The 23399-nt window shown below is 42.5% G+C and overlaps 3 protein-coding genes across 6 annotated transcripts in view; 1 reads left to right on the top strand and 2 right to left on the bottom strand.

Moving 5' to 3' along the window:
* Positions 1–653: 653 nt before the first annotated feature.
* On the bottom strand, positions 654–9437 carry ints5 (integrator complex subunit 5). The gene is made up of 4 exons (XM_054792003.1): positions 9033–9437; positions 6771–7023; positions 3452–5422; positions 654–1871 (listed from the first exon to the last, which is right to left on the bottom strand). Exons 1-4 carry the CDS (start codon positions 9125–9127, stop codon positions 1164–1166), a joined length of 3027 nt encoding a protein of 1008 aa, XP_054647978.1. The 5' UTR covers positions 9128–9437; the 3' UTR covers positions 654–1163.
* A 386-nt stretch (positions 9438–9823) lies between these two features.
* scyl1 (SCY1-like, kinase-like 1) overlaps positions 9824–23399 on the bottom strand; it is a 28635-nt gene continuing 15059 nt past the window's right edge. The window contains exons 11-19 of one of the 4 annotated variants that reach the window (XM_054791067.1): positions 23052–23240; positions 22895–22970; positions 21278–21460; positions 20997–21142; positions 20254–20325; positions 19874–20164; positions 17922–18000; positions 17654–17806; positions 9824–15154 (exon numbers count right to left, since the gene is read on the bottom strand). In XM_054791067.1, the coding sequence (XP_054647042.1) occupies positions 17679–17806; positions 17922–18000; positions 19874–20164; positions 20254–20325; positions 20997–21142; positions 21278–21460; positions 22895–22970; positions 23052–23240 (1164 nt within the window). In that variant the 3' untranslated portion in view covers positions 9824–15154; positions 17654–17678. Of the gene's footprint in view, positions 15155–16462; positions 17807–17921; positions 18001–19873; positions 20165–20253; positions 20326–20996; positions 21143–21277; positions 21461–22894; positions 22971–23051; positions 23241–23399 lie in introns of those variants that run through there. The other 3 variants (XM_054791069.1, XM_054791066.1, XM_054791068.1) reach the window with 3 other exon arrangements.
* On the top strand, positions 10204–14278 carry LOC129189444 (phospholipase A and acyltransferase 3-like). Its single transcript, XM_054791070.1, has 5 exons — positions 10204–10313; positions 11308–11329; positions 11445–11553; positions 12989–13257; positions 13324–14278. Exons 2-5 carry the CDS (start codon positions 11318–11320, stop codon positions 13435–13437), a joined length of 504 nt encoding a protein of 167 aa, XP_054647045.1. The 5' UTR covers positions 10204–10313; positions 11308–11317; the 3' UTR covers positions 13438–14278.

Raw genomic sequence — 23399 nt, 5'->3', positions numbered from 1 at the left:
ATATTTTTCTGTATTTATAAAAAAAATAGGAATACGTATTTATGTACATTATTCATGTATATCAGGGTGCACACACTTTTTCAGCAAGCAAGTAACTTTGAAATACCATTGTAAATATTAATGATAGAGTGATCAGAATAATAAAGGAGAAAGTTTCATCTCGTGTGTAGCTTGAAACGCCGCGGGGGAGCAAGAGCGAATCAAGAGGGGCGCTTAAAGTCAGCTGACTATGTCATATGACATCTGCTGACGTTTACGCGATCTACCGGTAGCTCGCGATCGACGTAATGGGCACCCCTGGATTACAGCATCACCACACATTTATGTGCAAACACCCATTAAATGCACACTTGCTGCATTCGAAATATGGACTCTGTGAAATAAATTGTACATGTAGCAATTTCCAAGGCATGTATGGTGAAATACAGTACTGTACATACATTCATGCACTTTCAATACCGTGGGTCGCCTGTGAGCAGGAGCCTATCCCAGAGCGTCAGCGTACACCCTAGTAAAACGCACGTGTAATTCAAAGCAAAAAGCACTGCAAACTCAGGTTAGTCTCTGTCAGGGTGGGTGGAGGCGGTGGTCGCTGGCATACACAGAGAGTGTAACGAAATTATATTCGTAGATTGCAAAATATTGTCATATTTTTTAATTGCACTTTTCTTAAAAGTAATGTTAAACTCTTGTCACGTAGACCCAATCTTGTGCATCGTCTCGTCTCGTGACACCCCAGTGATAATACATGAAGCATCCCACATCTCAATTCAACACATGGCTGACGAGCATTTGATTTATTTATTTTTTTTACCCCCCCACCAAGTGGTTTGCAGTTTGAGCATATTTCAGGAAAGCCAAGTTTGCAAGAGAAAATATGAGCCACGGGATGAATTTGAAACAATCTCTAAATAAGGGATGTAAATTACCTCAGCTTGTTGCATTAAGTGCATGTGGGCCATTATTCAGTACACTTGTCTTTTTCCACATAAACAACTAACAGGAAAAGTATAAAGTCTAATAGAAATATGGTACAAAACGATATACACACATGCACACAGCAACACATAGGACAGTGAATTACAGCGACAGCAATATTGCAGCCCACTCGTAGAGTGACGTGACACAATTAAAAGTCTATTTTATTCTCTCCACATTGTCTCTCAGAGCTGGAACCTCCAGCAGAGGTGTCCCAGTCTGTCAATGTTCTTGTGCAGGACACTGTGAATGGGCGACACATATCGTGCCACGTCACCGTCCCGAGAGAAATCTCTGCAGAACAGACCCTTCTCCGGGTTGAAGACAAATTTCTGAGGCATGGGACCATTGGCCCTCACGTACTCCCACACCGCCAAGAGTAGCAGTCTCACCTCAAAGGGAGCAAGGTGGGAAAACGCCTCGTGGACGTTAGCCAGCACAGGAGGCAACAGCTGGCCCTCTCCCATGCAGGACACCAGGAGGCAGGAGGCCTGGAGGTGCCACGGGGAGTCAGCAGATGAGGCCTCACGAGATGCCTCCCAGTGGGCCAGCAGGGTGGCCAGCAGGCCTCTGAGCACAGCCGAGCAGTAGCAGAGAGCCGGGCGTCCTGCTGCCACCACCTGCAGCAGGGGGAAGAGTACAGGGTGGGCCTCGAAGCAGCGCCGTATGTGAATGTCGCGCTCCACTGTGGTGCGGGCGTGCTCCTCTGGAGGCCAGGACAGCTCCCCGTTGGCCACATCCGGACATACGCTCTCCACCAGCGTGCCGGCAACAACTTTGGCTGCTTCGGCGTTGATGGGCGGTGGCTCGTCGGGGTCCGACGGTGGGTGTGAGCCGTTGAGACCGGAGGAGGTGCAACACTGGACCACGAGAGTCAGCAGAGTCTGGATGTTCTGAAGAGATGACAAAACGTGTCTCAGACCTCAGTGTTTATGTGATATAAACTAAGGCCAGACCAGAAATGTACACAAAAAGCACTTCGGTACAGTGGGCTTAGCGTTCACACTGGTACTTCCGTCACGGGACCAAAGGCTGTACGGTAAAGAACATATACACACTGTAAGGACTTGATTGGACTGCTTTTGTGCCATATTATGTAACGTAACTGAAATGTCATCTACTGGGTTGAATGCATAGGTCAGTCTTACATTCTGCTATGTTTACCCGCCTACATTTCACAAAACGCTTCTAAAATATACCTTTAAAAGTGTGCCGTAGTCACACACACACACACACACACAAACACCATCAAACTATCGGAATGTCTGTAGAGGGGTGCCACAAGGATCTGTTTTAGGACCACCGCTATTTTGCTCAATTTCCATCTCAGTTGAACAGGCTCTGCGATACATTTCGTCTGATTTTTACTTAATTCAAAGAAATTGGTGTTAAATCCAGACAAATCTAAATATATATGTTCACCAAAAAAAAAAAAACCTAAAAACTTTCCATTGTTTCAATAAGACAAATATATTGACTGTTGATGGGACTCCTTTGGAAAGGCTCTCTTATTGTAAGCATCCGGGAATCTGGCTTGATGACAAGTTGTCTTTTAAAACAACAAAACAGAAGTTTGAAACAAACTGAAAGCCATATTAGCAGCCTTGTCTTCCTCACTACTGCAGGAAGCAGATCATATGACGTACGGTGTGCGTTTATATCAGTTTTAGACTATGGAGAAGTCATTCATGTTCACAAAACCACCTGATTCAGTGTGTCATGCTGCTATTAGGTTTATTACTGGTGATGGCTTTATGTCAATTGTACCAGAATGTCAGCTGGACCTCATTAACCCTGAGAAGAGAGCAGCATTGCTTACTCTTTATTTATAAGGCCCTTCTTCATAAATGACATGCCTATTTAAGACATTTACTAAGTTTTAAGTTATTTGGTCATTCTGCGTGTGCTCAAAATCCCTTAGTTCTTAATATACCACGCTAGGACTGGAGGTTGAAAAAATAGCTTTTGAGTATTTTGCACCTTTTAAATGGAATAAGCTTGTATCACGACTCCAGATGGGTGCTTTGATTCCCTTTGAATTACTTTAAGTATTGTATTATGGACTTTTAAAGTGTTGTTTTCATTGTTTTATGTTTACATTTTACAATTCTATAGTTTGCATCAAGGCGTCATTGGAAAAGAGTGTGTGCTCTCAACTGGCCTTCCCTGAATAAATAACGATTGAATTGAATCCCTGCATGCTTTTTGCTGTCATTTTAAAAGTGGTCCGTGCCTTTAGTCAGCGTAGCGTTCACATTTCAGCTCAAGTGAGCCAAACCACGGCAGACCTCACTCGCGAGCAGACCAAGATTCAGCTCTAGTGAGGCCTCAGTCCGATTGTTTGGATGATCGCGTTCACATTCGGCAGAGCAAAGGCGCCAACCAAACACGACAAGTGTGAACAAGAGCCCTCTCTGCACAATCAAACCGTCCCGCACTACAATAACAATGTAACGTGTTTGACTTTGTTTACCTGCATGACCCCTGATGGGTCGGGCTGGGGTATGGTGGTGTGCATCTTCAGTCCCTTGCCGATCACCCCTGCGTGAAACACAGACCAGACGCTTCCAGAGAAGTTGACAGTCGTCCCGAAACGACAGTTGATGTCCAACAGAGAGGCTCCCAGGTCGGGGGATCCTGACCGTGATGGCACGGGGGTGCCCGCCATGTCAGCAATCTGCCCTCCGAATAGGTCAGCATTGCCTTTATGCAGCACTCCCTCCACCAGCTGCTGAAGCACTGCCTTGAGAGTGAGTGGGGAGTACGCGGCAAAACGGGACAGCATCTGCACGGAACAGCTCACGGCCTCGGCTGATTGCCCGCCGTCTCTCCCCGCCTTCCCCACTTCCCCTTGCCGCCGCAGTGCCAGAAAGAAATGAGCAGCGGCAGCACGCGAGAGCAGGAGGAGGTGTGCTGGGGAGGAGGCGCGAGGGAGCGGACTGGCTGCCAGGAGACGTGCTGCAGCGTGGGACACTGCTGGGTCACCGTGGAGAAGGAGCGGGCCAAAATCGTGGAGGTGCACGGAGACAGCGGATCCCACCTGGACGGCCATGGTGGATGGAGCATCTGGTGTTCCTCTCCTGTCTTCATCTTGACTCTGAATAACTGTGGCCAAGTTTAGCAGCAGCTGCCTCAGCTGCCGGGGCCCCAGGATGTGCGTGTGGATCTGGGCCACGCAGTGAGCCACGGCCGCCGATATCAGCCCCGCCATGCACGACGAGAGGTTGTTGTGAAGCTGCCAGGCCAGAGCCAGCTCCTCTGGGTTGCGGGCCTGAGTGAGGAGCTGACAGAGTGTCTCTGTGGCCACGCTAGGGCCTCCGTACACGGACAGCAGGCAAAGAAGCTGATGCAGCCAGAGGTGACGCTTTCTCTCCAGTCTCAGGGTCTCGGCGCACAGCTCGCCAACGTGCGTCTGCAGCTCCTCCAGGAACGGGATGACAAGCTGCGGCTGATGGGAGTGGTGGGGGTTGCCGTCTGCTCCTTCCGAGCGGTTGTACACCAGCTTGTGGAGGTGCAGAAGCAGCATTTGCAGCAAGCTGTCGCAGCCTTCTCTGACACCTTCGTGGGGGGACAGTGTAGGACCGGAGATGATGACTGAGGCTGGCGTGGCCGTGTCTGCCAGGAAGCGGAGGACCCGAGCTCCCCCTGATGGGCTTTGGCATATGAGGTGGACGGCCAGGCCGAGCATGTTATCCAGTTCTTCTCTCGGGAGACCCTGGAGCAAACTGTGCAACTGCAGCAAGACAGGAGGGCGCAGCAGCTCCACCAACTCTGCAGACACAGCGCCAAAGAGGTTTGGGGACATTGCAGCCAACTGGAGGAGAAATGGGACCGCGGCTCGACGCAGCTGAGGGGAACCTTCCCAGGAGGTTGAGGATGAAGTAGGAGACAACGGGCTGGAAGGGCCCAAGCTCTCCTGGAACATCCTGAGCAGCTCTTTCCGGATGCTGTCCGAGTGATGTGCGGCCAGATGTCCGAGGATTCCCACCACCGAGCCGATCTTTGGTACCTTGCTGCCTTTGTCCACTCCGTTCACCACCAGCCCTTGGTCCTTGGCGCCGTACGAGCAGAAATCTTTCAGTCCGCAGGCCAGGACTCGGCTGATTATCGTCCCGGGGAAGGCGGAGCCGATGTGAGCCACCACCCAGTCGAAATGTGGCGAATGCTGCACGGAGGTGTCCAACAGCGCGTCCACACACGCGTCGGGACACCATGCCAGCATGGCGGCCAAGCACTGAGAGTAGGCCTCCATGAGGCACCGAGTGGCAGCACAGGACATCCAAAGCTGGAGAAGCTCATTGAGGCTGGAGGAGTGGGGGGCTACCCTTCGACCGGCGTGCTTGCTGCTCAGCTGACCTAGCAAGTCTACAGCCCAGCTGGCCACGAGGGGGGCCCAAGCCCGTGGGTTGAGGCGGATGAACTCAGACAGCACGCCATGAACCTCCTGTGGATAAACACACACCATTTATAAGAGGGTTAGGGTACAGTGCCTACTGTTTGGACTGACTTTCTTTTTTGTATGCGCTTTGTTTAGAAAACAAATTTTATTCAAGAGACTGAGGGCGAATCAGGGCATTCCTAAATGAAGGCAATGGCCCGTTTCCACCACCAAAGACGTCCCAATGGTAAGTCAAAACGATGAGATAAGAAAATCATTATCAGATAAAGAGTCGAACTGACAAGGTAAAAAGTCATGATAATGAGACAGGAAAACCATAATTAGGAGGTAAGAAAGCCAAAATTATGAGATAAAAAGTTGAAAATATGAGATAAGAAAGCCAAAATTATGACATAAAAAGTCAAATTATGAACTATAAAGGTCATAATTATGAGATAGGAAAGTCAGAATAAGAGTATGGAAGCCACTTGCGCCACTGAAAGAAAAAAAATATCCCAATGGCAAGTCATAATTCTGAGATAAAAAGTGAAAACACTGAGATAAAAAGTCATAACCATGAGATGAAAAGTCGAAATTAAGAGATAAAAAGTCATAATTCTGAAATAGTGAAAATTATGAGATAAAAAGTCAGAATTCTGAGATAAAAACTTGAAATCAAGAGATAAAGTCAGAATTCTTAGATAAAAAGTGAAAATTATGAGATAAAAAGTGAGAATTCTGAGATAAAAAGTCGAACTGATGTTATACCAAATGCGCATGCGCCATATCTCACAATTAGGACTTTTCAACTTGCAATTTGGACTTTCTTAGCTCATCATTTTGATTTGCCATTGGGCTGTTTTTTTCCTTTCAGAGGAGGAAGCGGGCTCCCACACTCCCATACTACTTTTTATCTCATAAATTTCTCATAAAGTCTCATGACTTTCCTATCTCATCATCATGACTTTTTAACCTGGTCATTTTGACTCTTTATCTCATAATGATTACTTTTTAATTTCATAATTTGAACTTTTGGCCTCATAATGATCTTTATCTCATATTTCACCCCTTCAAACGTGGTCTCCAAGAAGTGCGTGCGCCAGCTACAAAGGTGACGTACCAGTACGTGCGCACGTTCTCAAGTCAGGCTGTGATTTTTATAGATGACCTGCTTTGCGTGGAAAACGGCGTACGCACCTTTTCGGGCCCGTTTTGTTCATATGCGAGTTTGATAGACGATTTGTGGAGTTCTTCCATGATGAAGAAGGCTGCATACGTTTGCGCTGGTGTGCGTCTGCCACACATGACAACCTGACAAACCCCCACCGAAGCCACCCAGCCACCTCAAAGCTCTAAACTTCAGCTCATTCTGAGCTGCGCCAACACGTTGACCTGAAAGGTTTTATCTTCCCACCTGAATGATGTCCTCCAGGTTGGAGCTGATGCCAGAACCGGCGTCACCCTCCCTCTCCAGGGTGTGCAGGAAGACGGAGACGTGCTCGTCATAGACGCCCCTCAGGTGCTCCAGCACGGCTCCTCGACAGGCCGGGACCGAGCGCAGCAGGCGCACGGCGCAGCGAGCGTGCTCCCGGACGCTGAGCTTGCGTCCCTGGACTGTGTCGACGCCGCTGATGAAGGACTTGATCTCCTGAGACAGCTCCTGGCCACTAAAGAGACCAATGAAAGCAGGGAATTAGCAAGGCGGGAGAGTTTGGAGGCACGGTGGAATAGCGGTTAGCATGTCAGCCTCAGTTTTGCGCAGGCTTCTTCCCACATTGCATGTTAACTTAAATCAGGGGTGCCCAAACTTTTTCAGCGAGGGCCACATGGTAAAAAGTGAAAGGATGCAACTTTGCCACTTTAATATTTCCTATACATGCTAAGAAGTTATATATTTCAAGAAAAAATATCCTGCATCCCAGCTTTGTTCAAAATGTGCATTCGTGTTCATTTTGGTCGTTACTTTGTTTTTCCCCATTTTTGCATTTTCCAAATATTTCAACTTTCTTCTAGTAAATTTTCATCTCGTAATTATGACTTTATTTCCGTAATATTATGACTTTCCCCAACCTGATTTTCCAAAAATGACATTATTCTGTGTGCTGTTTGTTTCTCTTAACATTACCACTTAAATAAACATTAAATAAATTGTCTTTAATATTTCGACTCTGTGCTATCAACATGACAGTTCTTCATGATATCACCAGTTTATGCCAAAAAAAACTTACCTTGTTAGAATACAACTTTTTTTGTATTGATACTTAATTCTCATAATATTACCGCATTTTTTCCCCATTTCTGCTGTTTTTGTTATTCATTTTTCAACCATTTCAACTTTATTCTAGTACATTTTCATCAGGTAATTATGACTTTCTTCCTATAATATTCTGACATTATTTCTGTAAAATTATGACTTTCTCCAACCTAATTTTCCAAAAAAATTACATTATTCTGTTTTGTTTGTTCCTCAAAATACTACGACTTTGATTTTTTTTTTTCAGGTCTATGCTAACAAAATGACAGTTACCCTCATATGTTTATGCTAAAAAAAAAAAAAAAGTTAATATAATAACTTTTCTCATTGGAAAACTTTTTTTTTTAATTAATATTTTGACTTTATTCTCATTAAAGCTGTTTTTTCCAATTTCTACTGTTGTGTTTTTGTTATTAATTTTCTACTACTTCAAATGTTCTCCTTGTAAGTATGACTTTATTCCGATAACATTTTGACTATATTCTCGGAACATAACTTTTTCCACAGCCTAATTTTCCAAAAATTGCAACTTTATTCATTGTTTTGTTTCTCATAATATTACGACAAAAAAAAGTCTTTCTTTATAATATTTAAACTATAGGCTACTAAAATGAGTTTTTCCTCATAGTATTATGTTATTCTCATAAAATTAAAGCAATTTTTTTGGTAAATTAAATTTTTTTCTCATAATAATTTGACTTTACATTTTTGCTGGGTTTCTTTTGTTGTTGTTTTTTTTTTAATTCTCGTTAAATTCTATTTATATAACATATGTGCTGTGCCACAGGCCAATACAAAATCCGATGCAGACCGCAAATGGCTCCCCGGGCTGCACTTTGGACACCCCAGGGTTAACTGGAGACTCTAAATTGACCATCAGTGTGATTGTGTGTGTGTGTGTGTGTGTGTGTGTATGTGTGTGTGTGAATAGTTGTTCGTCAATTTGTGCCCTGTGATTGGCTAGTGACCAGGCCAAGGTGTACCCGACTTCTGGGATAGGCTCCAGCGTACCCGTGACCCTAATGAGGACAAGCGCTTCAAAAAAAAGAATGGAAATCACAATGAAAACGTATTTATCAGTACAAAGCAGAAAACCAGTTAGCAGTTGCTTATCCTTTTGTTCTATCTAGAAAAAAAATAAAAATTGATTTACCTTCGTAAAGCATCACAGCATAATTTGGCTTTTGAACAATCCCACTTAATACCAGTACAGAAGCAACAGCAGTTTTTATTGAGGCTGTCAAACACGGTAACATCGAAATGTAGTAGTACATACAGTGTAGCCGTAAAAATAAAACACACCTTTAAAATGTCCAGCATAGTTAGTTAGTTAGTTCATATATAATGTAAACATTCCATCGTGTGTGTGTGTGTATAGTCTAGTAAATATTGGAGCGGTCCTTGCGTCCTCCAAGCACTCACCTCAGGACGGTCTGCGGCGTGTGAGTGTGTGAGCCCTGCATCGCTTTCAGTGGACTCCCGTCGAACACCAACGACATGCTTTGCTCGTTTAACATTCACGTTCGACATTAAAAACCTCCCGGCGGCTACGGGGCATTCAACGTGCGCAAGAAAGACGCCTTTATCTCAGTATTCTCTGTCAAACCGCAGTGAGGGACTGAAGTAAAGGGCGCACCTTGGCCGGAAGTTTGGTTCTTCTTCGATGGACGCGAGGGAAACCACGGCGGGCCTACTGATGATCACTAGCGACATCTGGTGTCCCTTTGGAATATTTGTTGCTTTCAATCGAATCTAGTTGGACTCGTAGTAGCATAAATTGATCATTCGTGTCGTAACTTTATTTATTTAACCCTTAACAAGTACTTATCATTCACGTTACACCATAATGAAAAAAATGCTATAACAATGTCCTAAATTAAACATGTATATATATTTCAAAAATACAAAAAACACTTGTATAAAAATTCATTTCAAGGAGAGTTTGCTTAGAATTATTATTATTAGACGGGTCAATATTTGGCAGAATCATTGATTTCCATGCATTGTTATTTTTTCTACTGTTTCAGATGTGAAACAAACAAAAAAACACTCACGGGCCTCAGCACCAAAATGTAATTTTCCCAAATAATACTGTAAAAATATATTTTTAACATGACTGTCAACTTTGAGTCAGTAATTTAAAACGTCTTTTGCCTGAAGTGTTGCAAACTGTACCTGGAATTCATGATATTTTAACCAGTTTCTCAGTATGTTTACAGAATTTTTTTTTTAATACAAGAAAACTAAAATAATTTCCCTAAGAATATTTTCTTTTACATTGTGGTTACAGTTGCACAATTCAACATGTCCGAAAAGGAGTGCGAAGAAGCAGATGCTTATTAAATCCGACTACCGCTTCTCAATATCTATATTATTGATAATTCTTTCACGCCGTAACTTTTACATTTCCTTTGCTTATATCGTCATTTACATTTTGTCCACTTGTGGAGCCCAGTCACAATCGCATTGCTCATACTTGTGTTCTGCTCCAAGTCTCCCCAGGGTCTCTTAATGGCTGTACAGAAAGCAAGCAGTGTAAATAATTACATTTCATGTTTTATTGTGGCAAGGCTTTTATTTTGAAGAAGGTGGTCAGCTGATCTCTGACAGCCTAACTTAAAAAAAGGTAAGGTGACTGTTGACGTTTCGCTATTTCAGTCTGTAGCAGCGATCGGCGGACGGAGAACAGCAAATACATTTAAGGTAAGGACAGCATTAGTGAAAATGTACGGATATAGCGCCTTTCAGAACAGCCAATAGATGCTTGTCTTACTGAGGAGTTGGCGACATTGATGCCAACCGCCATAATACAGAAGAAAAGGAAGACGTTTGTCGACGGTCCCTGCGCTCCGGTCTCGAAGCCGGCATCTCACAGAGATCAGTATAAGTCAGACTGCACAGAACACGGCTCGTTTTGATAAAAACTGGGTTGTAGCTGTTTGTCTGTGTTGCCACGGTTGCAAATAGGTATGGTTTGCTGTGTTAGAACCATTGACTTGGGAGTTATTGATCCCGGAAGTTTGAATATGTGAATGTTTCAAGCTTTATCACAGTCTCTTTTGCGGAAAGCAAAACAGCTTTGCGTTATAAAAAAAAAAGAACGAACTTTTGCGTGGAACGCAAAAGTTCGGTTTTTTTGTTTTTCAATCATATTTTTTTCTTCATGTCCCCTCCCGGGCTCCGTCAAAACGAAACTTAAGATGTCATCTTTTTTATTTATAATTTTACTCTGTTAAATGACACCTTAGCTCGTGCTGATAGCAAAGGTTGGCCGGTTTGTGGTGGATGCTGTAAAAAGGCGTATTAATACTTGCTAATCGTATCCAAATCCACTTCAATTTAACTTCATTTGATTAAAATTAATGACAAATCTTTCAAAAATAATTCCGTTTTCATGAAATTAAAACGCAATGGTATTCTACCAGAGGTCGTAGTAGTACAATTAGGTTTAGAGTATTAATATATCATAAAGGTGTTGCTCGTAGATTTGTCGGGAATAAGAGTGTCAGATATGTTAAAAGAAAAATCCATCCACATTTGTACTGTACACACACGCGCGAACACTCACTGAACCCGTACTTTCATTTATGAGAAAATGAAAGTTACGGACGTGGACACACTATGTGGACACTACTGTATTACAATGGAAGGGTGTGAAATAATTGTCCAACATTGGTCTTGTATGCTTTCTTTACAGGAACAGCAACATGGCTACATACGTAAGAAAAGTTCATTTAGTTGAACCTGTGCAGTGTTTGTTACATTGTTTCATTCAAATGTTACCAGAGGTGGAAGTTCATCATTAAACAAGTGTTTTCTTGTAACCCCCCTTAGAATGATGAGAAACCCAAGCCTGGGGACTTGATAGAGATCTTCCGCAACAGCTACCAGCACTGGGCCTTGTGCGTGGGTGACGGCTATGTTGTTCATTTATCTCCACCATGTGAGTTCCTCTTGTCCTACTGAAAGCCTGACCATCACGGGCACAGCCCGCACATTTCAGCAAAAGCATTGCTTATGTCTTCCCAAGGGACAATGCTATAGAAAGTAAACTTGGATGTACAGTGCCAGTGTATGGCTTGTGTAGCGGTACTATCCCCTGAAAGTAAGCCAACACAGCCATTGTTGTCTAAATCGGGGGCTCGAAAATGTTCTCAACCTGAAGCACGCATTTTCCAATGGTCATTAAGTCGCCACTTTTATGTTATTTTAATTTTTTATTTGGATTTTTTTTTTTTACTGCAAGTGATTTTAATTTATATTTATTCAATAATTTTTACACTTTTAAGTCGTTTATAAAACGTTATTTCGTTTTTTGTTTTACAATGTGAAATCACTTATTTTCTTTTACACTTTTGTCATTTTTATTATTTTTACACATTTTAAATTTGTATTTATTTACATATACTATTTTTATGCTTTTAAGTCCGTATTTTTTGGTCATTATGTTTTTGTCAGTATGTTTTTTTTGGTTTTTTTACACATTTTAGGCAATTGTATTTTTTCTATTACTTTTTTACACTGTTAAGTCATTTGTATTTTTTGCTTGTATGTAACTTACTGTTATTTTTGTATTTTAATCTTTTTCCTTTTTAAGTCATTTATAATCACTTTTTACATTTTTAAGTTGTTTTGTATTTATTAATATTTTTTATGCTTTTAATTCATTTTTATTTTTAATTTTTATTAAGTCATTTTATTACTATTTATATTCTTGCACTTTTAAGTCATTTTTCTTTATTTCTAAGACATTTTTTACTATTTTTTTTGCACTTTGAAGTTATTTTTATTTTAAATGTATTTATTTATGCCGTCATATGCTTATTGACATTTAGTATACTTTTAAGTCAACCCCAGCAAATGGATCTCTTTGTTTTTAAACTGCCGTCTTTTGAAACATGAATGCACATAATTACATGTCCAAAGTGCATTTTTAGAGCATTTTGTCAAGGAGATGAGGAGGAAGATGACTAAAATATTGCTTCCAAAAAAGTCAGCCATCAATTGTATATTCCATCATTTCATTTTTGACTTCCTGTCTGTGAGCCGCCCAGCCTCACAGTGTCAGTGTTAGTTATCGTTATCATCTAGGGCTGCCTTAACCTCTTGGGCATGGAATTGCCCTGAGCTGCACAGGTTGTTACAGAATCCTCTTCTACTTCTCCTTGATGACATCACTGGTGGATGTTAGACACCTTGTGCTCCTCCAGATGCTAAATTGGGTTCAGGTCTGGAGGAGACATACTTGGCCACTCATGTCAAGTTCAACCTGTGCTGACATTCTAGTGTAAAGCGTACAAACACTCAACACTGCCAAGAAGTACTGAATTCAAAGTCCACGTTGTTAAAAGCGACTTTCATCATCATGTCGCCCGCAGCGGAGCGTCCGGGGGCGGGCCCCAGCAGCATGATGTCCGTCTTTGCAGACAGAGCCCTGGTGAAGCGAGAGGAGCTGTGGGAGGTGGTGGGAAACGACCGTTTCAGAGTCAACAACCACCTGGACCACAAGTACGAGCCCCACCCAGTTCACGTCATCGTGAGGGAGGCCCTGGCGCTGGTGGGCAAGATGTTATGCTACTGCATCATAAGTGCAAACTGTGAGCACTTCGTCACCAATCTGCGTTACGGCAAGCCGCAATCCCGGCAGGTGGGTGGTACCTTTTATACGCCACCACAGTGAATGAGAAATGGCGTGTTTGTGTGTTCTTTGCAGGTGCGTCAGGCAGGAGAAGCCCTCCTGATGACAGGGACGATCATTGGTCTCGTGGGCTTGGCGACTGTAGCACTGTTCGGAAGCAGCAAGAACAAGGACAGGAACAAACACTAACACAAGCAACAAGTCATCTCAACTAGGGGTGCACGATAACTGTCAGGCCGATATGAGTGAATTATGACGCAATACCGATAAATCCGATAACTGATGCATTTTATTTTATTTTTTAAAAAATGCTCCAATGAGGTAAGATTACGTGTACTGTGCAGGTCCGCAAATCAAGCTTTCCTTTTTTTCTCCTGCCGGTGACGTTAACAAACATTGTTTCAGAGACATTTAGCATGCTAGTTGTACTAAATGCTCTGCGATGAGAGTGGCTACCACGCCTGGGTCTTGTTGTGCCGTGGCGTTTGAAGTAGCGGCACACCAGCTGCTCTGAGGGTGTGCCCGAATACAGTGCACCTTGCCACAGCAGGTCTGCTTCTCCTGATAGTAGTCATGTCATGATATTTGATTAGTTGCTCAAATCCGTATTTGTTCCGGTCCTTTTGTCCACAGACTCCAGTTAAATCTACATTTTTAAAAAGTAGGTATTAGAAAAAGTTATGGGTATAATGTTGGTCTTGAGAAGCAGAACGTTATCGGTTTGAACAAAAAGCTATCGTGCATCCTCTAATTTCAAGCATTCACCGGAAAAGCCTTACACATCCTGTCACAAAGGGAGCCACACAAGCATATGATAATAAAGAAGCATTATGATACTACGTTTATGTTTTAACATGAATAGGAAAGAGGAAATGGCTGCTAAGCACCACAACAATTGTATTTATTAGTCTACATTGTAAAACCTCTTGAATGTGGGGTGGGGGTTTTATATGCAGAGATTTGCACTATTTTAATACGACTTATAAATCCACTCAGATTTCACACCTTTTATCTCAATTAAAAAATACAAAAAAAGTCTTGATGGAGGTCTTTTATTTCAATGCGCCTTGTTTTACATGCATCCATGTTCGTTTGGACTCTTTTGGGTCTTGCAGTGTCTTTATGGTCTTGCGGCACGCCAATGCTGCTGAGGTTAGACGCAGTGAGACGGTCATTTCAAACTTCTTCACACATCCTGAAGCTCACGGAACAAAAAAGTCAAGTGGTCGACCCAAAAAAGGTCACCGGCCCTAGTCCGGAGGAGTCACCGGAGGATCCCATTGGCTGTCCGTCAAGACACGGGACCATCCTCGGCCCAAATGAAGGTTGTTACTGGTGCAGAGTGCAGTCCAATAACCATCAGACGCCATCTGAAAGAAGGCTTTGAAGACAAAAAGAAGGTCTTCAAAGGCCTGGTCTCCTTCAAGGTTTGGAATTTGCAGGAGAGCACCAAACATGGGACATTGAAAAGTGGAAGAAGGTTTGATTCTCCCTTGACGGTCCTGATGGCTTCCAACGTTGCTGGCATGACAAGGAGATCCCACCTGAGATGTTTTCCACCATCATGATCCTTCAATGGAACAATGGAGCTTCATTTGTGCAGGGGCGTCAAACGGCAGCCGGCTATGTGGAGATGTTGCAGGGGGCATCCCCCCATGACCGAAAGCCCTCGTCCGTGGGGTAATGACTGGCTTTTTCAACAGGACAACGCCGCACTTCACAAAGAGGAATAAGCTCACTCTTTTGGACCATCCTGCGTGTTCCCCTCATCTAAATCCAATGGAGAACATTTGGGGATGGATTTACAAAAGTGGACATGAGTTCCAGACAGTGAAGCCATCTTCAGCACCTGGAGCAACATTCCCATTAGCCTCCTGGAAACACTGGCATCAAGCATGACCACACCCTTGAGGAAAAGAGAAATGCCAACATTTTCACTGCAGTTCAACCATTTCAATCCACAGTCAGAAAGAAAGAGTGCGGGCTTGTAGGCTCATTTTCTTTTTTTATCATCTTACCATTTTTATTATCATGAATTGTATCTTCACAAGGAAACTTTTATGAGGCGACGGTATCTTTATTCGGTTTATTTCATAATAGCCCACATGCTACATGATTGAAGTGTTTTATGTTGGCTAATGTGTCCCACAAACATACACGGTCCTAGCAGCAACCACACGATCGTGGGAACGCAGAATCCGACAGGTCATGGTCCGCCTTTGAAAATGGAACCTGGGATGTGAGCCGACAGTCTTGTCCAGCAAAGTCAATGAAGGCACACAAATAATATATATATATATATATATATATATATATATATATATATATATATATATATATATATATATATTTTTTTTTTTTTTTTTTTAAAGGTGAAATTCAAATTCACGAGGACAAAAGAAAAAAAATTCCACCTTGTGACACACCTCTTAAAAGCAAAAGTGCACTTTTTTTAAAAAAAAACTTTTGCCCATCATTCACAATCCTTATGTGAGACACTCATTTCTGTGCATTCTAAAGATATAAAAACAGCGAGGAAAAGGCTTCTTGAGACGTCATCTGTACTTCTGTGAAGAAGGTGTCGGACGTTTCGCTCCTCATCCGAAGAGCTTCGTCAGCAAACTAATAAGTGCTGGTAGCCTAGGCCTTAAATACAGTAAGAGTGGGCGGAATTGGTGTGCCAACACCCTCCTCCTATTGGGTCCTTACACTAAGCCTGGGCGGAGTAGTGGTATAATCCTCTCCTGCTATTAACACCTCTGATAAAAGGGAAGTGTCGCTCCCTGAATTGGGTATGAACGACTCTGATACTGGCTCGTTAGCATCTATTGTTCTGGCTCGGCCCTGGCTTCACCTCATTTGCAAGACTAAGAGCTGTGGGTTTTGGTCTCAGTAACCTGCTGAACACAGGGTCCAAATTAAACCTCAAACCACCATTGTGGTTGTTGTGGTTGTTGTCTGTTGTTTGACAACAGAACCCATCATTGAATCGGAATGGTGGTTTGAGGTGGTTTTATCAGAGGTGTTAATAGCAGGATAGGATTATACCACTACTCCGCCCAGGCTTAGTGTAAGGAACCAATAGGAGGAGGGTGTTGGCACACCAATTCCGCCCACTCTTACTGTATTTAAGGCCTAGGCTACCAGCACTTGTTAGTTCGCTGACGAAGCTCTTGGGATGAGGAGCGAAACGTCCGACACCTTCTTCACAGAAGTACAGATGACGTCTCAAGAAGCCTTTTCCTCAATGGACAACTCCTGTACGACTGAGAGCCTACACAGACGCATATAAAAACAGCTAAAAAGAGGCAGCTAACAATGCACGTAATGTGAGGCATCTATTCCGCCTAGAAAGCCTTCTGAAAAAATCCTCCAAAAAGTGCCAACAACGCTCCATTTCTATCATGTGACCTGCATATTAACCATAGCTACAGCGACACTGTTATTATTATCGTTATGCCGAAGAACTACTTTACTGGCGTAGTGACACAGCTAGCTACTAGCCCGCTAGCAACTAGCTTCACCACACTCGCTCACGATGCCTCAGGACACAAGCGAACAGCAACGCTACATATTGGGGATGCCGCCACTGCTGCTGTGTTTTTGTTTTTGACGCTAGGTGTAGCGTTCCGTTGCTATGTGAAATCAATGCACCCAGGCAGGAAGTTCCCAAAATACTGCATGTCTTCCATGTTATCATGAATGTACCTGTTACTACATGCTCACAGCATGGATAGAAAACCAGAAAACCTTGTTGGAGGTGTTTTAATAGCGGCCTTTCTAGGCAAAATAGGTGTGTCCCATGACGTCTATTTATTAGCTGCCTCTTTTTAGCTGTTTTTATATCTTTAGAACGCACAGAAAGGAGATAGACGTGTCTGTTCATGTCGCAAAATTCCCCCCCAAAAAGCACACTTTTCCTTTAACAGCTGAAGAGCACTGAGTAAGTGCCGCATCAACACGTCATGTTTGTACTTCCTAGTCACCCAAGAACTCATTCGGCCTCGGTGAGGTGCATGCAAGGGCTGAATGAAGCCCAGAACTAATACAGTGTTTGCTCGTGTGCTTGCTGAAAAACATTCAGTATAATGTTTCATTTTCAAAGCCAGATTTATCTATATTTTTATTTGACTATTTATAAAAATGGTGTCATTTTTAAGACAAGATGCTTGATTTTATGTACATTTACTTTACAAGTGGGAGTCTTGAGTTGTTATGAGCAAATATTGTCATCAACTTGATTCTTCCCACTCAGCCGTCCTCCATAACACAATGTCCGCCCCCACAGAAATGCATCCAATACATATCATATATATGGATATTTACCCCCCACCGGTCAAAGGTTCTTTCCTGGGAATGTGGAGCCTCCGTCAGTCGACCCGTGTCCAGTCAATGTGGGTCTTACCTCTCAAAAAACTCCCCTCACTCACTCAGTCCAGCTTGCGAGCACCCAGCTTGAGAGGACCCTTGGCGGCTTTGCGCTCCGCCCGTTTGGCCTCCAGCTCTTTCCTCCTCTCCTCTCGTTTCTTCTTGGAGAGCTCAGCCTTGCTCAGACCTGCTGGGTGGCATGCAAAGAGTTTTGTGAGGGAGGGGCTTGCAGATAACGTTTAATATAAATTTAATATAAACACAGAGACTGCGTCCAGGAATGACACGTGCCGTACACGTCTCACCTTGGCTTCCATCCACCGACTCCCAGGTTTCCTCAGTGGCCCAGTCTCCTGTAGCGTCCGCACCCCAGCCATCTCCAGGCTGACAGGAGGAAAACATCACATGAAACCAATATTTGATAGTCTTTCCTACTGTACACACACAAGCATCTTTTATTTCTAGTGCTGAAATCACATCGGGAAAAATCAAAGGCTGCAACTTTGCCGCGTTGGTATTTTGTGAAGCACCACGTGTAGGTATGCTAACAAGTTATTGATATTTCAGGAATAAATTGCACCTCAGCTTTGTGACATCGGTGAAAAAGTACCAACTTCGCTGTCTGCTCTTTTTCCCCCCCATTTTTGGTGTGTTTTTTTTGTGGACATTTTCCAAATATTTCAACCTTCTTCATACGTAACATTTTTTTTCCCTCATAATATTATGACTTTATTCCCATAATCTAACTTTTTTCCCCCCAACCTAATTTAACAAAAATGACAACTTTATTATCATATCATCACTATCATATTATCATTATCATATCTTATATTACGACTTCAATTTTTTTTTTTAGTATTTTAAATATTTTTTCTTTAATATTTCAACTCTATGCTCCTACAATGACATTTTTCCTCCTATTATGAAGTTATTATTGTAAAATTGTAACTTTTTTATTGTTACGTCTGTGTAGGCTCTCAGTCGTACAGGAGTTGTCCATCGAGGAAAAGGCTTCTTGAGACGTCATCTGTACTTCTGTGTAGAAGGTGTCGGACGTTTCGCTCCTCATCCGAAGAGCTTCGTCAGCAAACTAATAAGTGCTGGTAGCTTAGGCCTTAAATACAGTAATACTTACTGTATTTAAGGCCTAAGCTACCAGCACTTATTAGGCCTTAAATACAGTAATACTTACTGTATTTAAGGCCTAAGCTACCAGCACTTATTAGTTTGCTGACGAAGCTCTTCGGATGAGGAGCGAAACGTCCGACACCTTCTACACAGAAGTACAGATGACGTCTCAAGAAGCCTTTTTTATTGTTAGACTACAACTTTTTCTCTTCACAGTTTGACTTCAGTTTTTTTCCCATTTCTGTTGTTTTTAAAAAAAATAATAATAATAATTTTCAATCTATTTCAGCTTTTTTCTTGTACAGTAACATTGACTTGATTCCCATAATATTATAACTTTTTCCCCAACCTAATTTAAAAAGACAACTTTATTTTTTGTTTTTCATAATACTACGACTTAAAAAAAAAAAAAAAAAAAAAAAGCACTACAACTCTATGCTACTAAAATGACATTATTTTTCCTCATATTATGGAGTTATTCTAGTAAAATTTGGACTTTATCGTTAGAATACAACTTTTTCCTCTTCACATTTTGACTTTATTCAAATAAAATTACAGTAGTTTTTGCCATTTCTGCTGGGGTTTTTTTTGTTATTTTTTAATTCATCTTCCAACTATTTGAGCTTACTTGTATATTTTCTTCTTATAATATTTTGACTTTGTTCTCATATTATAACTTTTTCCCCAACCTAGTTTTCCCAAAACACCAACTTCACTTTGTTTTGTTTGTTTATCATAATATTACAACTTTAAAAAAATCATGTTTTCTTTAATATTTCAACTCTATGCTACCAGAATGACATTATTTTTCCTGATATTATGAAGTTATTCTTGTAAAATTACAAATACGTTTTCCTCTTCACGTTTTGACAATATTCTAATAAAGTCACTGTAGTTTTTTCCATTTCTGCTGTTCTTCTTGAATATTTCCTTCTTATAATATTATGACTTTATTCCTATATTAAAATTTTTCCCCAATCTAGTTTTCCAAAAACACCAACTTTACTTTGTTTCGTTTGTTTATCATAATATTACAACTTAAAAAAAACTCTATGCTACTAAAATGACATTATTTTAAATGTTAAGCCGGATTTCTGATCTTTTGCACGTCTCCCTCCTCCATCCTCACCGTCGTGTTTCTCTGCACCACAGACGCAAACAGGTCGTTTTGATTGGCCGCTTTGTTTGCACTGCCGCTGTCCCAGTTGTACTCGCTGGCTAACCGGACCCCCTCAGGCAGAGAGGCGGTGGCCGTGTCCGTCTCCTCCTCGGCCCAGTCGTTGCCCCAGCCCTCCTCGCCGGCCGAACTCTGGCCTTGGCCTTCTTTCTCGTTGGACCAGCTGTCGTCTGCGTCCCAGCCTGAACTGCTCCAGTTCGAAATCTGCTTTTCCCCCGCCATGGTGGTCGCCGACCGGCCCGCCTACATGGGTTATATCATGGCAGATACAGTATATTAGCGGGCTAGTTTCAGTCCAAAAGCCATTGAAGACATATTAAAAGGAAACGTACTCCTCCATCACTGCCGTTCTTCTTGGGTGTCATTCCTGACCAGTCAGTGTTCCAGTCATCCTTCTCACTTTGCTTGTTGGGGGGGGAACAACAACAGGTCATGACCTTTCCAAATCAGAATTTTTCCAACACAAATGAGTACAACCCTCACATTTCAGCAAGCATTTTATACAACAGTACCGCCTATCTTCAGGAGGAATCTGTGTACAGCTTGTATATTACCATGCACTGACAATCAGTCAACACACGAGGGACACATAGAGACAAAGGAAAGGATGCAACTTTGATATTTTGTCCAGTAGTTACGTATACAGTATTCATGAAAATAAATGGTATCTCAGCTTTGTGTTACTTTGTGTTAACTCCTTCAATCCCAGCCTTCAGTAGCAGCCATTTTACACCATTTTGAATCATTTTTCATGGCACACAGAATATTGTGTTTTATGGCTACATAAGCATGGAACCTACCCAAAGAAAGATTAGACTCCCATCTTTCATCAGAAAAGCAAACACATTTGTTTCTACCTTTTTTTGTTCTCCAGTAACCAGCAGTAGAACTTAGGTAAGTTTCAGAGAAATACCAGACTCTCTCTACTGCTATACAAGCTATACACAGACTACTTTAAAGTCTACCTGGGTTTGTGTTCTACAGTACTGTCCCTCCAGATGTAATCAAATGCTGAAATGAGGGGTGAACTTACTTTTGTGAGGTACTGCATGTACACACGGAAGGTTCTAGCTACCTCTAAACTCCCCCAATCCTCCTCGTCATCCCAGCGCTCTCCTGGCTCCTCCTCATTGTCCGTCACATGGAGAGCCTGTGATTGGTCCACTGAGTTTGAGGCAGCACTGGTGGTCATGGGGTCATGGGGGCTTTTTTCTACAGAACCTGAGACACGATAAATACACGTTTAGGTCGTGTACCAAGCGACTCACACTGCCTGAGTCTTTTGCAACTTCCGCCACCAAGAGCGCTGCTCGCTGTGTAGAAATTCATTCACGCCATCAGTCATCCATTGCTTACTTGGAGCTGTACCCGCGCCACCCCTGGCACTGGAAGTCCCGCTGCGCTCAGCTACCGCACCTCCTTCTGTCCCTGGTGTGTTGCGGATCAACTTGGAAGTCAGCGAGGACATGCCGGTCACAGCCCAGCCGGTCCACCCGGAAGAGGTGCCGGCAGGCTGAGCACACGAGCCAACATCCTTTTCTAAGCAACGGAAAACGTGTATAAAGTCGTTATCAGCGAGAGCGACCAGTGACATCAACTCACTGGCCAAAAAATTAGGAAGACCAGAGCATCTCCATCCAATCCAGTCGTCCCTCGGTACATCACACTCTTGCAGACTTTCAAAAATGAATTAAAAAATGATCGCTATTTCGTGGTAGAACTACAACCTGTCCAAAAGTCCAAAAAATGCATATTCAAGCAAATTGTACATATGCTTTGCCCAAATTAATCATTTTCAAGCATTAAAATGGCTAAATGAACTAAAATACAAAAATAGTAAAAGCCAGGGGTGTCCAAAGGGTGGCCTGGGGGCCATTTGTAGCCGGGGCACATTCTAAAAATATCAATGAACAGCAGCAGCAGCAGCAGCAGCAAAAATGGAGAAATTAGCAGTACAGTAATTTTACAAGAATAAAGTCAAAATATTATGAGAAAAAAAGTTGTAACATGCCATGAGCGGCAGCCATCTCTTATGTCCCTGCAGTGATCCCGTAGCCTGTGCATTGGTGTTGCGCAATGTGGTGTAAACAAAGAATAACAGGAGTGTAACCGTGACAATATGGTAGTTATTTTAGATTTACAAGGACTCCAATAATGTTAAAACCCGCATTTGGAAAGTCATAAACAGGTTTTCTATGCTCTTGACTACAAAAATATTCCATTTATTAATATTGAATGCTACTTTGTGGTAATTCACTTATCGCGGTCGGGTATGCATCCAATTACCTGTATTGCAGGTTTACATGATCTCACAACAGGCACAATAATAACATAAAAATAATAATCACCATAATAATAACACGGGTTACTGTTGCGGGCACAGCCCACAACAAGCTAAAATTCAACGCTGAACCCCCGACGTCGTTTCCTGTTCGCCACCGATTCTGCTCCCCTCCAAGCTGAACCGTCTTAAATGGCTTATTTTCTGATTTGCTCTATGTAGTATATTGTTAATAGGAGTGTGAAGGTGACTATGTGGGTGTTACTGCATGTCTGGACAGCTCTAATAATGTTAAAAAATGTATTTAGAAAATCGTAAAGAGGTTTTCTATGCTATAACTTTGAATAAAGTCCATCTATAAAGAAGGAATACTGCTTCATGGCTATTCACTTGCATTGGAGTCGGGTCTGGAATCAATTAACCGTGATAAATGAGGGCTTACTGGACAAAAGTTTGGAATTTTGGCTTTACAAAGATTGTAATTGTTAGAGATGTCTAAATATAATAAGTTTATTACTGTGGTTGTAGTGTGTAGTGGTGGATAATTGCTGTTTCTATGATTGTAGGCAGCTACACTATGAGAAACCCATAACAGTATGTTGAGAGAGACTACTGGATATGAGCCAACATCACTTAAGTGTTTCTGCTCACAAGTGAGTGAGACAAAAAAGTAGAAGGCAGCTGTTCAGTACCTATGTCAGACAGCTTGGTTGGATCTTCGGACACAGTTTCCAGCTTGGAGAGAAAACTCCTGATGGCTTTGAAGGCCTGGCAGAGCAGCAGAATAACACATAACAATAACAAACAATGATGTGAAAGCTAAGGTCGAACCCAGCGTGTATAGAGTACCTGCTCCCTCACGCTTTTGTCAGGGTCCACGGTAATGGCACAGAGCGTAGGCAAAATACGGGCGGCAATCTCCGTCAGGCTGTAGTAGTTGTGTGTGGCGGCAAAGCCGAGTACGCCGGCGGAGCGCGACGCCGCAAAGGAGTCTTTTGTTGCTCGAGAGAAGGCAGAAATCAGAACTCGCTGTCGGGTCTGTGAAGGACAGGATTAGGTCAGGGCAATTCGACTAAGTTGTTCAAATCAAAAAGAACCAGGGACCGGACTTCTTCCTTTAGTGGGGTGTTGTCCTGCTCGCCAACAAATTGTCTATTTTACAGAGCAAGACTGATCGTCAAGAATTGGCTGCATAAA

The sequence above is a fragment of the Dunckerocampus dactyliophorus genome, chromosome 11, assembly GCF_027744805.1.
Source record: "Dunckerocampus dactyliophorus isolate RoL2022-P2 chromosome 11, RoL_Ddac_1.1, whole genome shotgun sequence".
In the NCBI taxonomy this organism is placed as follows: Eukaryota; Metazoa; Chordata; class Actinopteri; order Syngnathiformes; family Syngnathidae; genus Dunckerocampus; species Dunckerocampus dactyliophorus.
This window is presented reverse-complemented; position numbering and strand designations above follow the sequence as displayed.